The sequence below is a fragment of the Eucalyptus grandis genome, chromosome 3, assembly GCF_016545825.1.
Source record: "Eucalyptus grandis isolate ANBG69807.140 chromosome 3, ASM1654582v1, whole genome shotgun sequence".
NCBI classification, from domain to species: Eukaryota; Viridiplantae; Streptophyta; class Magnoliopsida; order Myrtales; family Myrtaceae; genus Eucalyptus; species Eucalyptus grandis.
The window spans coordinates 22,436,588-22,449,066 of NC_052614.1; the positions used below are offsets into that span (position 1 = coordinate 22,436,588).

General features: G+C 38.1%; 1 protein-coding gene and 1 non-coding gene across 2 annotated transcripts; both read right to left on the bottom strand.

Annotated features, from left to right (window-relative positions):
• Positions 1-1,920: 1,920 nt before the first annotated feature.
• LOC104436945 (coiled-coil domain-containing protein 25) lies at positions 1,921-6,149 on the bottom strand. Its single transcript, XM_010049801.3, has 6 exons — positions 5,909-6,149; positions 4,370-4,497; positions 4,038-4,141; positions 3,797-3,884; positions 3,507-3,568; positions 1,921-2,487 (listed from the first exon to the last, which is right to left on the bottom strand). Exons 1-6 carry the CDS (start codon positions 6,019-6,021, stop codon positions 2,335-2,337), a joined length of 648 nt encoding a protein of 215 aa, XP_010048103.1. The 5' UTR covers positions 6,022-6,149; the 3' UTR covers positions 1,921-2,334.
• A 2,114-nt stretch (positions 6,150-8,263) lies between these two features.
• LOC104436944 lies at positions 8,264-12,053 on the bottom strand. The gene is made up of 12 exons (XR_005549148.1): positions 11,640-12,053; positions 11,307-11,466; positions 10,806-11,006; positions 10,654-10,718; positions 10,477-10,504; positions 10,307-10,380; positions 10,135-10,221; positions 9,970-10,020; positions 9,348-9,567; positions 8,974-9,067; positions 8,675-8,815; positions 8,264-8,553 (listed from the first exon to the last, which is right to left on the bottom strand). It is a non-coding gene; the product is annotated as a sulfite exporter TauE/SafE family protein 3 (transcript).
• Between the last annotated feature and the right edge of the window lie 426 nt (positions 12,054-12,479).

Sequence of the window (12,479 nt, forward strand, 5' to 3'; positions counted from 1 at the left end):
CCAAACCATTAAGATTACATTTAGTCGTCCAGATTTCTAATCATGATAGAACTGAATATGATAGGATATGAAATCCAAAGATTTTTTTATATTCTATCAATTATTTGGTGAAATGCGATATTAAAGTTGGATATATTCATATCATATCATATACATTTTTTTGATATAAATGGCATATTATTATAAATGAACCTAAATGTTTATAAACGAAGATGGTGAAAATCTCTCATAACACTATTCCTTAATTTATTTTAAATATTTTTCCTCTTTTTATATTACTTTTGTTATTATTTTTTTCCCATTTTATCATTCTTTAATAAAATTTTATCAAATAGTAAACTATACTAACATATCTTAAATACAAAAATACCTCAAATATATAATAAATATAAATATTTGATTTATAGATTGAATTTTATTATAAGATAAAATTAAAGTTGAATATAAAAATTAAAATAAGATTAATTAAAAACAAATTTTTTTTTTTTATTTTAAGTTTCTTAAATTAGAATTCAAATATTATTTATATTGAAATATAATTTCAATTTCATTAATTTAATAAGTATGTTATTCAAGAAAAATAATTTTCCTACTATGGACATTAGAAATCGTATCCACATTTATCACATCTCCCCTATGGCTATGGGATAATTTTATTATATCTATATCCCCCTTATATCCTACTTTATCAAATACCAAACGTAAGATAGGATAAATCATATCATATCTCAAATTTTATCCCGATTGCCAAATGCAACCTAAATCTTTTCAATCTCTTCACGTTCCAAATTTAATTTTTCTTGCCATTTGGAAAAACTTATACAATGCATTGGATTTGATACTCAAACCACAATCAAAAGTCTAATTAGAATCGAGCTTTGTTTCCATTCTACATATTGCATATTTTCTATGTAATATAAACAGTAAAATGGTACGATTATGTCACATATCCAATAAAATGTCGTATACAAAAGATAATGACAAAATCGGATGGCTAGTTAGGGGAGTGTGTAAAATAGCTTTGAAGTTTGATAGTCATAAAGCAAAGTGGGACTCTGAGCTGCGAATGCAGCACAATCCACTCTTAAAATGATAGATTTTTTTTCTTAGAGCTGCATTTGGAAGGGAAAGAAGCAAGCTTGCCATAGAAACAAAAAGACTGAACATGTTGCTTCTGATTCGGGGCAAAAATGATACGGTGGGAGAGTGAAGATTAACTTAGAACCAAGTATCACCCCTTTCATTCAGGTTCACTTGCCCCTAAGCTTCACTGAAGTATACATTTTTTTTTTCATGGAAGATGGATACAGAACAAAACGAGCACGAAAACAGTTACCGTGAACTTTCATCGAAGATGATCGGATTGATTCAAAATATGGATCTGGGTCTGGAAGATTACTAGGAAGAAGGACGATAGTTAAGCTTTCAAAAGTAGAAGAAAGAGCAGAAAAGGTTTTCTAGAGCGATAGTGAGACGGAATTAGCAGATTCTGCATGATCTGCAAAACTTCATGTATCGACCTCTCGTCAGAGTTGAATACATGGCAACCAATATTGAGAGCTAGTCACCAGAGCAGTCTAATGCAATGCAGGCCAAACAAATACCATTAAGAAGGCAAGAAATTACTGCAGACCATGAAATACAAAGCCGCAAGCCAAACATTGCAATATACAGCTACACGAACCACTAAGCAGAGGAACAAACCGATGCAAACCAACACATAACAGATTCTGCGGTGTACTGACAGTAAGAAAGAAAAACGGATGTAACCAAGAAAAACACTGCCGTGGACCCAAAAACAAACACCAAACTAGTATGGCCAACTCTAGAAACAGCACTGACGTGACGACCAATAAAATCAAATAACAGGGGGGCAGAAGGTGCCTGTGAATAGCAAGCTTGTAAGACCTACAGCCGATATAAGCAGTTTAAGGGCTAAAAGAGAATATGAAAAAATTACGATTCAACAAAGACTCTTTCCATACAACTTGCAGGACGACACAGCACAAGATGATGTCTCATCAAGTTCTACAACTTAAATATTCAATCCACAAAAGATCGACAAAGTTGTATCTGTTAGAATCTCCATAGGACACATCTCATAAAATCACTTAAGCCTTTCTGAATCCAAACACTTCCTCTCTGTCCCGAGTGCACCCAGCATTTTACTATCATCCACAGTAGCTAGTTCCATATGGTAGGGAAATGAATGGTTAAAGGATGGAGATCATTCATCTTTGAAGAAAGACTCCTTCTGGCCTAGGATCATAGCTGAACGACTAAATTCCCTTGTTGAGAGCAAACAACCGCTGACCACAATGCAGTAAAACATTCTCACATGAAGTCGTCCTCCAGTTCCTGTAAAGACTTGCTTGCAGAGGCAATTTGCTTATTAGATGTCATATTTTCAGCAACCATCAAACCCTTGTAGCTCCTTAGTTCTGCCTGCCTCTCTTTTTCCATCCTATCCATTTCCTCCCGTCGTTTCTGAAAAAATATTATACTCCGTGATATAGAGCTATCCAAGAAGGCAAAGAAAATTTTATCCAAGTTACATGAACACATTTCAAAAAACAAAGAAGTTACAGTACCAATAAAACCACTAGCACCCCTTTTAACCCACCTTTCACAAAATCAATGAACTTGTGAAACCCTTAAAATAACATACAATGTGGACTATGACAAAGGCTATAAAGCCACTAAATCCCAAGCATGACAGATACTGTGCAACAATCAGAGAAGAATGCCAAATTTCTTTGCTTTTCCGTCAAATAAAAAATATTATACAAAGTTCAACAAATTATGAAGCTACATAAGAATCTGCATGTCAACATTTATATGGTGTGAAGGTTTCAGGTATTTCAGGTTAAGAAAAAGTTTAAAGTGCATCTATTGCAAGTTTTAGATTAAGCAAAAGGTAGAAGTGAAACTCTATCCAAACATGCCCTAATGAAACAAGCATTGCAAAAAGAACGAGCTTCTGAAGACAGGAGTGTTCACTGGAAACTTTCCTGCTTTTATCACAGATTCCTTTGACATTGAGAAGGAAAATATAGAATAATATCAAAACCTGAAAGGCTCTCTACCCATACGCCAAACCAAATATCCATCCCATATCCCAAACTCATGTAAGATCAAAACAAAGACTGCTGTAGTTTATTCACTACCCAACATGAGGTAAGCTGCTAAAATAAGGATTTCCAAAGCAGTCCATGGGGAGAACCACTATTAAAGTCTATTCCTACCACAGTTCCCTATGTTGCAAGTATATCATACTAAAAGAGCATCAACCTAAATGCAGCTTCAATTCAACCCCAAAGAAACGTTCCTTCTTCAAGCTTCAAAATCAAAAGTTTCTATGACAACTGATCAATCTGGAGAAACTTACAGTGGCACATCAGCTTTGAGGGACAGATGTTACATCAATATACGATGATGACTGAGCTAAAAATAGCAGTGCAGGAAACAGAAGAAAAAGTCTTTATTCAAAAACAGAAAGGATTTACTTTATCTCTTAGCTGTAGCTTTCTTTCCGCTCTTTCAGCTGCATTGACTGCCTCACGCTCAGCTGCAATCATAACCGACATATCAAATAAGCAATCTGAGCCAAAATGTTTATTTCTATGGCTGACAAGAAGCTAGGGTTGAATACCCAATAAAAAGGAAAATTCATACCATATAAAATATTGTACTCTATGGGGAAGAGTGATTAAACCTATACGTTGACCATAGAGATTTGACCATGTATTACTGAACAGATACTCCCAGAAATCATAAAAAGACAAACATAAATTACCTTTTAAGTCAGGTTTCCTTTCCACTTTTGTCCGATTCAGTCTATTGACAACGTCATTAAGCCGTTTCTCAACTCTCACAGTGCGAACCTGATAGATTGTTAAAAAGAAACAATCTTTTAGAATCAAATATGAACCCAGTTCAGAAAGAAAAAATAGCAAGTTCAACAAACAATAGTTTCTACAAGAAGTATACACAAACATGCGGGTACAGCCAAAAAGAAAAAAAGTAAAAAGACTTGCCATTTTTGAACTGTGGAAACCAACTTGACCAACATCCATGGATGCTGTTTTCTTCAGATTTGCCCAAGGAGTATAAACGACATCGACATTGTTCACCTTGTTGCCTATGGATACAATTGACATGGGAACAGTAAGAAAAATTACAGAACGATCAGGAACAGTTCAAGATGTTTAACAGATATGCAAAATTCACTAACTCCAAGCAGGCCATAAATCTCAGATAAACAGTCTGTCCTTTAGTCTCTGATAGCTATATGTAAAAAAATGCTTTGAGAACAATACAGAAAATGATAGTGGTGTTGGTACAGTGACAAAAACTGCAGGACATTTACCTTGGATAGAATTTGCTTTGACAAGCTGAGCGCAGTCCTCCAGCACACCTTCACTAATATCATCAATTGTCTGACATTTGTGCATTCTCAGATATACATGAGCAGAGGACATTTTGTCAACATGGAACCTGCAAAAGACAAATTCATATGAAGAAAGTTTCACCTGGTGTTACCTTGATAAGAAAAGAAGAATCAGTTAGCTTCCTCTAAATTCATGGCAATCACTAGCTCAAACCACCCCATAAAAAAGTCAATAAATCTTCAAAAGACTCTCAGTGTTAGACTAGACAGAAAAACAGAAACAGTGAAGAGATCTCACTTCAGAATGAGTCATTAGCCAGGTAGTCACAAAAGACCAGACACATAATGCATTTCCTTGAAAGTCATAGATTCAGCTAAAAGTACAACACATGTGAATAAAATGCCTTTCAATAACGTGCTTCAATGCTAGCAAAAGAAAGGGAAAAGGGAAGACTACTCAATAGACTAGAAATTCTCAGCATAATTCTTATTACATACACAGATTAAAATAGAGTTGCTAAAGAAAACAACAATCTTCTTGTCATTCAGATAGTTTGGCAAACAAAAATGCAACACCCTCTCCACTGCAAGAACCTATCTTCTGATGCATAAAGGAGGAAATTGAAGAAGAGACATAATTTTTAATTCTTCAGCAGCATAATTGTCAACTACTTAGTCAGTAATCAAAAGATGCAGTGAACAGAGAAAGCTTTAAAAAGCCAAAGATGGGGAAAGGAAACACAATAGCAAGTACACAAGCAGCCTTAAATTGAAACAAACAGTGACAAGCTTTGACATTTCATAAGATACAGTTTCCATTCAAGCCAACACAAGAGTGGCAATACGAAATGCCAAAACAAGTTTTAATCCTACCTATATCACCCTACTCATAATGCAAAAGGAGAACGTATTGTTACCTGCTTTTCCAAATTGACCAAGATTCCACTCCATTTCTTTTTCTTTCTTTTCAAAGTATCATGCTTTCAGCCTCTCTCTCTCTCTCATCCAATTCAATCCCTTATCCAAAATGACCAAGATTCCACTCCATCTCTAAATCTTTTCCTTAACTATCATGCTTTCACCATCTCTCTTTAATCTGATTCAATCCATTTTCCAAATTGACCAAGATTCCGCTCCAAGAACCATTTTTTTTTAAAGTATCAGCCTCTCTTTAATCTAATTACATCCATTTTCGAAATTGACCAAGATTCCACTCCAAGAACTTTTTTTTTAAGCATCAGCCTCTCTCTAATCTAATTCAATCCATTTTCCAGGCGACAAACAGATAGTCCACAACCGATCGCGACAAATCGCAGCACTACAATGCCGATACCAGCGGGACCACGACCGCCAGTCCCGAACCCCCTAAAAAAAATCCAAACTTTCGCCGCCCCAAGCCTTAATTTCACGAAATGCGATCCGAATTCGAGCGCCCCCCCGACGATCACCGATCGACGAACAAAGGACGAAGCGGAGAGGAGACAAGGGAGGGAAGGGGGGGGGGAGAATCGTAGTTACCAGATGTCCTCGGGGAAGCCGTACTTGATGAGCTCCTCGTTCTCGTACTTGTCGAGGCCCATGAAGATGGTGTAGTCCCCCGCCTCCGGACGGGCCTTGAAGTAGAACACCATCGTCCTCCGATCGCCTAGGGTTTTCTGCGGAGGAGGAGGCGGGTAGAGAGAGAGGGGTAGAGAGAGAGAGTCAGCAGGTTAGCGTAGGAAGGAAGGCGGAGGTGGGAGTCGCTGGGGATTCTGACCACTCCCTCTTACCTCTCTTTCTCTTGTCTTCTTTGCTTCGAGCTTCCCCTCTTTCTTTTGGGGAAATTGCAATTCCGCCCCTGTTCTTGTCTCTATTTTGCAAATCGGTCCTCTAATTGATCTTTTCTTTTCGATTGCATCCACCAACTTTTCTTTTTAAAAAATCAAGTGTCGTGTTTTCTTTTCTTTTTTTTTCCTAATCTAACGTACTCTCACTTTCAACTTATTCTCAGATTTTTATTTTGCCTTTTTACAAAATGTAAGAATCGAACTCTACACCTAAAATTAAACATCCCCACTTGCTAGCCCTCCGAAAAAATGAAGAATCGAACTTGTCTTAAGGATTGTATGATAACTCAATTAGTTATTGAAAACTTAAAAAGTTTAGCGCCTAATGAGATTAAGCTTGTTTAATGGCTCATAAAGAATTGACTTAAATTTTTGAATAAGTCAAAAATCCACCTAATCTAGCAAGTAAAGGAGGAGTTACTTAATTCAGTCGGTGGAAAAGTAACTGATGGGGCCCCTCTAATGTTGCGTGAGGAGTGCAAGGGGGATGGTTTCAAGAAAGGAAATTAGAGACGGCGGTCAAAGTCCTCGCATCTTTTGTTCCACTCCAACCATGCAAATAGTAGATCATCCTCTGGCAAACCACCTTCGTAAACAAAAGAATGTAAAGTCTCCGCTCCGCCTCCAGAATTATAATCATTCTTAACAGCCCGAGACAATCCAAGCCAGCCAGCCAGCCAGCCAGCCAGCCTTTTTCGATCGTTGTCCAATACAGCAGCTGGATCCCCACCTTTCCAGTCTGCTGATTCAGCCAAATAAGGCTCTTCAAAAGAGGGTACCGGTTCCGAGCCGAACAGGCTTTCATTCATTCATAAGGGTTTCTCTTTCGACCGTAATGTAGACGGGTAAGGAGATGGTGATCTTCTTTTACTTTAATCTCATCGGATCGAACCATTACTCTAAGAGTGACTCTGTCCCTCTTTCTTACGATAGAGTTCATTCATCCCTTGACAGTTGACACCATTATCAAGTTGGGGTTCATATCAATAAAACCTACCAATAGTGGTCTTTTTCCTATGTTTGATAAGAGATTAAATAGTATTGAGCTATTGATTTTAATTGTCATAGAATAATTTGTAAATTCTATCTTCAACACTTAGGATTATCAACTGTTTAAGTTCAATTCTTAAGTTTCAACACTTGATTTTCATTTTTATCAAACAAGCCCTCACTTATACATTTACTGTGATTTAAAATTATTTTAATGTTCAGTATTCATAAATCAGAAAAAAAAATGGCAACATTAATAAAATCCTATGAAAATTGGTAAGTCCTAAACAATCTTTGGTGAAAAAACATGATTAGCAAATTGCGTGTCTAGTATATTGTTAGGAAGTTACCAAATTTCCTTAGAAATACCTACTCTTTTAGTAAACTACTAATTTTTAAATGTGTGGCATGCCAACTTTTTAAATTTACCAAATCTTATATTAAATTTACCAATTTTAATTTTTTAGGTATTTATCATTGTTTCTCCAATGATATTACCAATACTACTGATTACAGATTCTTATTTGAAGAAAAGTCATATATTGAAATCAATCAAGTGAACATGTTGAGCGATCCAAACAAGAGTTGCTAACATAAAGCCAGTCAATGGCTTCATCAAGAGTAAAAGTTGGTAGGTTATTTCACACTATAGTTCATAAGTTATTAACAATTTATCTATAAATTTAATCAACGACATAACTAGATTTCTTAGAAATTTCTCTTTTGGACAAAGCAAATTCTTATGGAAGTAATATCAAACAATTTAAAAAAAAAAATGGTACCTTAATATACACAGAAACTTGACAATAAACAATTACTAAACATATGAAATTATTAGTTATGATAAGTGAAACTTACATAAATATAGAAATATTAGAAAAAAGGAAAGTAAATAAATTTGGGACTGCCAATATAAATTGCAATTGAATGATAGAGGATAATTTTGCCTTTTTAGTGAAAATTGGGTGGATTTAGTCATATAGGGGTGGAAATAGTGCCGCTCTTTTCTTTTTGCTAATAATATTTGGAGATTATCATTAAATTTCTTGTAATGAAATAATAGTAATGGGTACCCTCGAATCTTTCATTAAGAGGTAAAGGACTACCGAAGTTTTCTTCCAAGCATCTCAATTCTAATATATAGAGAAGAGAAATCCTGCATGTGTTCAGAAAGCTGATCTCAAAATGAAACAATTCATACTTCCTAGCTTAGCAAATACCATACACACAAACACATATTTCCCAGAAAAGGCAAGCCAGACTATTCGCCGAAGTTGCACAGGTTGTCGAATCCCATGTATTCATGGCGCTCGATCTTTCCGATCATGTTGGATAATCCGACGCCGCCTATCAAGAAGCGCAAAAAACCACAGAAATAGCGAGCATCGAATCAATGTCTTTGATCTCTCGGAACGACGGCAAGAGAGGATGAGAGAATGAATTGCAGAGTATTAAGATTGATGCTCACCTAGCAAGATGGCACTGACGAATATCGTGAAGGACAGGATGAAGATGATGATCGACGCCCTTCCGGTTATGATTATCAGCTTCCTCACGATGTGTTGCCCGACAAAGGCAGCAACAGTTGCCACGAGAATGAAGTACAAGGCTGCGAGATAGCATCAGATAGTATCTGAATCAGGATCAATGACACCACATACTATCACATCAAAGTTGAGCTGTTGAGTAGGTTGAGCTTTTCGGCGTTTGCTTCGACAGTTTCTGAAAATGGTCATTTAACAGTGCCCATCAGAAGCGTGAACGTACCGTAGGGAACCGGAAAACGTTTCAGCAGATAGTACTCGACCACAGACATGGACGAGGAGTAGGTCATTCCGAATGTGGCAGTGGCGCTCGAGACCTGCACAACCGCGCAAAGATTAGCTAACAGTTCATAGTAGTTATGTTTCTCCTTCCGTCTAGAAATTAAAGCGTGCCCAGCTTGTAAAAACTGTTCCCATACTGAAAAATCTAAACCAGATTTCTTCATCAGATTCATTATACTGACAAAACCAGTCAAATGTCGTGCTTTTCTCGATTTTCTGTTCAATGTTTGACAAAATTCATTAAGAAGTCGTCGAAAGAACTTGGAGGAAGTTCACAAGGTTCTTTAACAATCTTAGAGGTTCCGAAAGTTTTACCTCAGGAGGGATGCCGAGCTCCAGAAATAGAGGACCCATGACAAATCCTCCACCGATTCCTAGCAGTCCGCCAATTATTCCAGCCAAAACGCCACAGCCGCAATATGCCAAGAGCTCGCGCACTTGCCACCTCTTACCCTTTCTCCCTTCGATGCAATCACCTCCATCCCTTGTACAAGCTGATCGCCTCGTATGCAAACACGCCAATTGAAACTGGCACCTGCAAGTTCATGGATTTTTAGTCTAAACCAGATCGAAAATGTCTCCAAATGAGCATTTAATTTGGATTACAAAAGAACCGGCATTTTACTTTTGGCTTTTGCATTAGAAACACTTCGATTTCATATTCCACCAGACTTTACAGCAAATGGTTGCAATTTGCAACCACAAACTCTTCATTTTGTCATCAAATTCACATCATGAACCATTATTGCGGCACATCTTTATTAACTGGGTCAAACATATCTGATTAGTGATCCGAAAGTCAGAGTACTAGAAACAAAAATCTATAATTCAGGTTGTAAAGTACCACTGTTTATTCTTTTGTTAGAAGTGCAACAATGCCGGAATGGAAAGCTAAAGAAGTTCTTGTTTCTATGAAAACAGAAATGACCAAATGTACCTGTAAAAAGTTCAAAACCCAGTATGCTGTTGAACAGGTTGCTGTTTGGTTCTGTCAAATTATAATCCAGATTTCAGCACTTGCCCCACCATACTCAAGATCAAACCGGTCTTCTGTGAAGCTAATATACTTGCCAAGAGAAGATGTGATGAGCATAAGATTTACCATGGAAATTTGCAGAATGAGATACGCGACCCAAACAAAAGTAATAAGCGCAACCTCCTTCCAGCGAATGTTCTCAAGTAGCGAGACCTACCAAAATCACCGATAAGGATCGAAGTTCAGATAATTAACATATTACACGTACTGATTTCAAACGGCCAAGGCTTTGCAAAACCTGCGTCTTCTTGGTGCTGCTCGCCGGTTGGGGAAGAAGCCTTTGTTCCAGTTGGGCATTGCTATCGTCTTCAGCTAAATCAAATAAAAAGGAAAACTCAAGAGATGATTGGAGACGATGGTTATCTTATTGAATTGAACATAGTAAAAGGGAATGATTAGTGAACTCACCGCTCGACTCCAAACGTTTAGCTGCCTCCTAGAGAATCAGCATAGAGTTTGAAAATAATGAGGCCATGGTTAATAATACATACACCTTATGAAGCAATTCTCTGTAAAATGTCCTAATGCATCATCGCAGCACTAGCAATTTTGATTCCAGGAAAAACTTTTCGCACAAGGATCTACCTCTTTCAAAACGGTTTCCCTCCTCCAGGTTTCTAAGGCTTTGAAGAATGCTTTGGTTGAGGTGCCTGAGGACAAATCAAGGGGCGTCGTTTGGATCAAACATGGAAGAACAGATTGAAACATAAAGAACACTATGTAATGTAAACAGTTACCCAATGACAAGAGAATGATCAAGATCGTAACCATCCAGTCGGCGAATATGAGGTTGAATACAACACCTATGCTAATGCCGAGCATAAGCATCGGCTGGATGAGCAACACTAGATCGTAGTCAATTAGAGGAATGTCAAGGGTAGGATGCCTCAGCTTGAGGTTGTACACGACAGTCGAGATCGCCGCGCCCATGATCATGCCTGACAGAAACAACAATGCCAAACAGAAGTTCAAATCCAAATTGACACTGCTCATGTATGCCAATCCAAAGCCAAGTTCAAGCTAAAGAAGTAAACCGCTAGAATGAAATTAGTAAGTCTAGTACCCATCAAATTGTATCAAGTTCGAATTTTTCGGCTTCATGTGAAGACGGACATGGACTTGGAATTCATAATTTGTTTCCTTCACCATTTTTTGCCCCAAGTTCTACTTTGGTTTTCGACTCTTGTGCAGATTCTTTCCAAGTAAATTAGCATAATCACTCAGTCCTGACTACTTACACTTTGATATGGCGGTTGATGATTTAGGGTCGAACCCGATGACCAAGCTGAGCATGGGAACAAAGATGCCGCCACCGCCAACGCCACCAACACTCCCGAAAGCCGCTCCAAAGATTCCAATCACAGTACCGACGACGATCCGCCACCCAAAACTCATCTCCTGCAGTGGAAAGATCGCAAGTTAAGCTACTTCCGTTTACAAATATACTTTTTGAATAAACGTAAATTGAACCGAAGAGTCGATTTCATGAGCAAAGTTTCTATGTGGCCTCTAAAAAAAATTTATGTTCATGTAGAGCGACGCTTCAATCCACGGGTGAACAGTAAAATTACCGGCCAGACATGCTGATAACTAGATTGATTCAGCTTCCATAAGTAATCCACTGCTCGGAGAAAGTAATTGCTCTCCGGTTTTTCCATCCCACCGAGTCCCATAGACTCAAGTCGGAGGCTTCTATCGGCTGAAACAAACACCATGGCCACGAGAACTTGGAACAGTACCATCAGCACTAAGCGAAAAGATTCCGACCGGGTGCGAAACAAAGGCATTGCAGTTTCTTTATCTGCTAAAGGAGGCAAATGTCAAAGGTGAGGCAGAGAACAGGATCTCCTAAAAGCTAAGGGTGGGGGGAAGCCGGAGAAACTATGAACGGGGAGAGCGATAGGCAAATGTCAAAGGTGAGGCAGAAACCGAAGGAGAATCATTGTTCCTTAAGGAGTTACCCACCCTCCCTACCACGTTTTAATTATACGACGCGGGATAAGCCAAAAGGCTATCTTGGTTTTGCAAGAACGTGATTCACGGTACGGCCCTGGGAGCCACCTGCTCCATTGAAGTGGGAACAGAAACGAAAGGACCAAAGTTGATATTTCCATTCATTAGCAAGGGGACAAACGCATGATATATGGCGGGGAGCGATTCACACAAGGGGAAAAAGCTTTTAAAGCAAACACCCCCCAAAAAAGCAAAAGAGGAATCGTGCTTGACTGGAGATGATGCCGTGTTAAATTCGTCGTCAGGATTCTGAAAAGAGTAAGCGTGATGTCGCTGCCTATCAGTCATGACTGGACATCAAGAACGTCATGCACAGACAAGTGAAAATTCACGTGTAGGGCAGCACTAGGAGGAGCTTTGCAAGGCTGTCATATTCAATTTCGACTCTGGGGGTTTTC

Bases quoted from the DNA above. Each gene is read 5' to 3' on its own strand.
- LOC104436945 (XM_010049801.3), bottom strand. From the start codon at position 6,021: ATGGTGTTCTACTTCAAGGCCCGTCCGGAGGCGGGGGACTACACCATC. The intron at 4,142-4,369 runs GTAAATGTCCTG...TTGTATCCATAG, and splicing joins CAAAGCAAATTCTATCCAAG to GCAACAAGGTGAACAATGTC. The intron at 2,488-3,506 runs GTAAATCCTTTC...ATATTTTTTCAG, and splicing joins AGCTACAGCTAAGAGATAAA to AAACGACGGGAGGAAATGGA.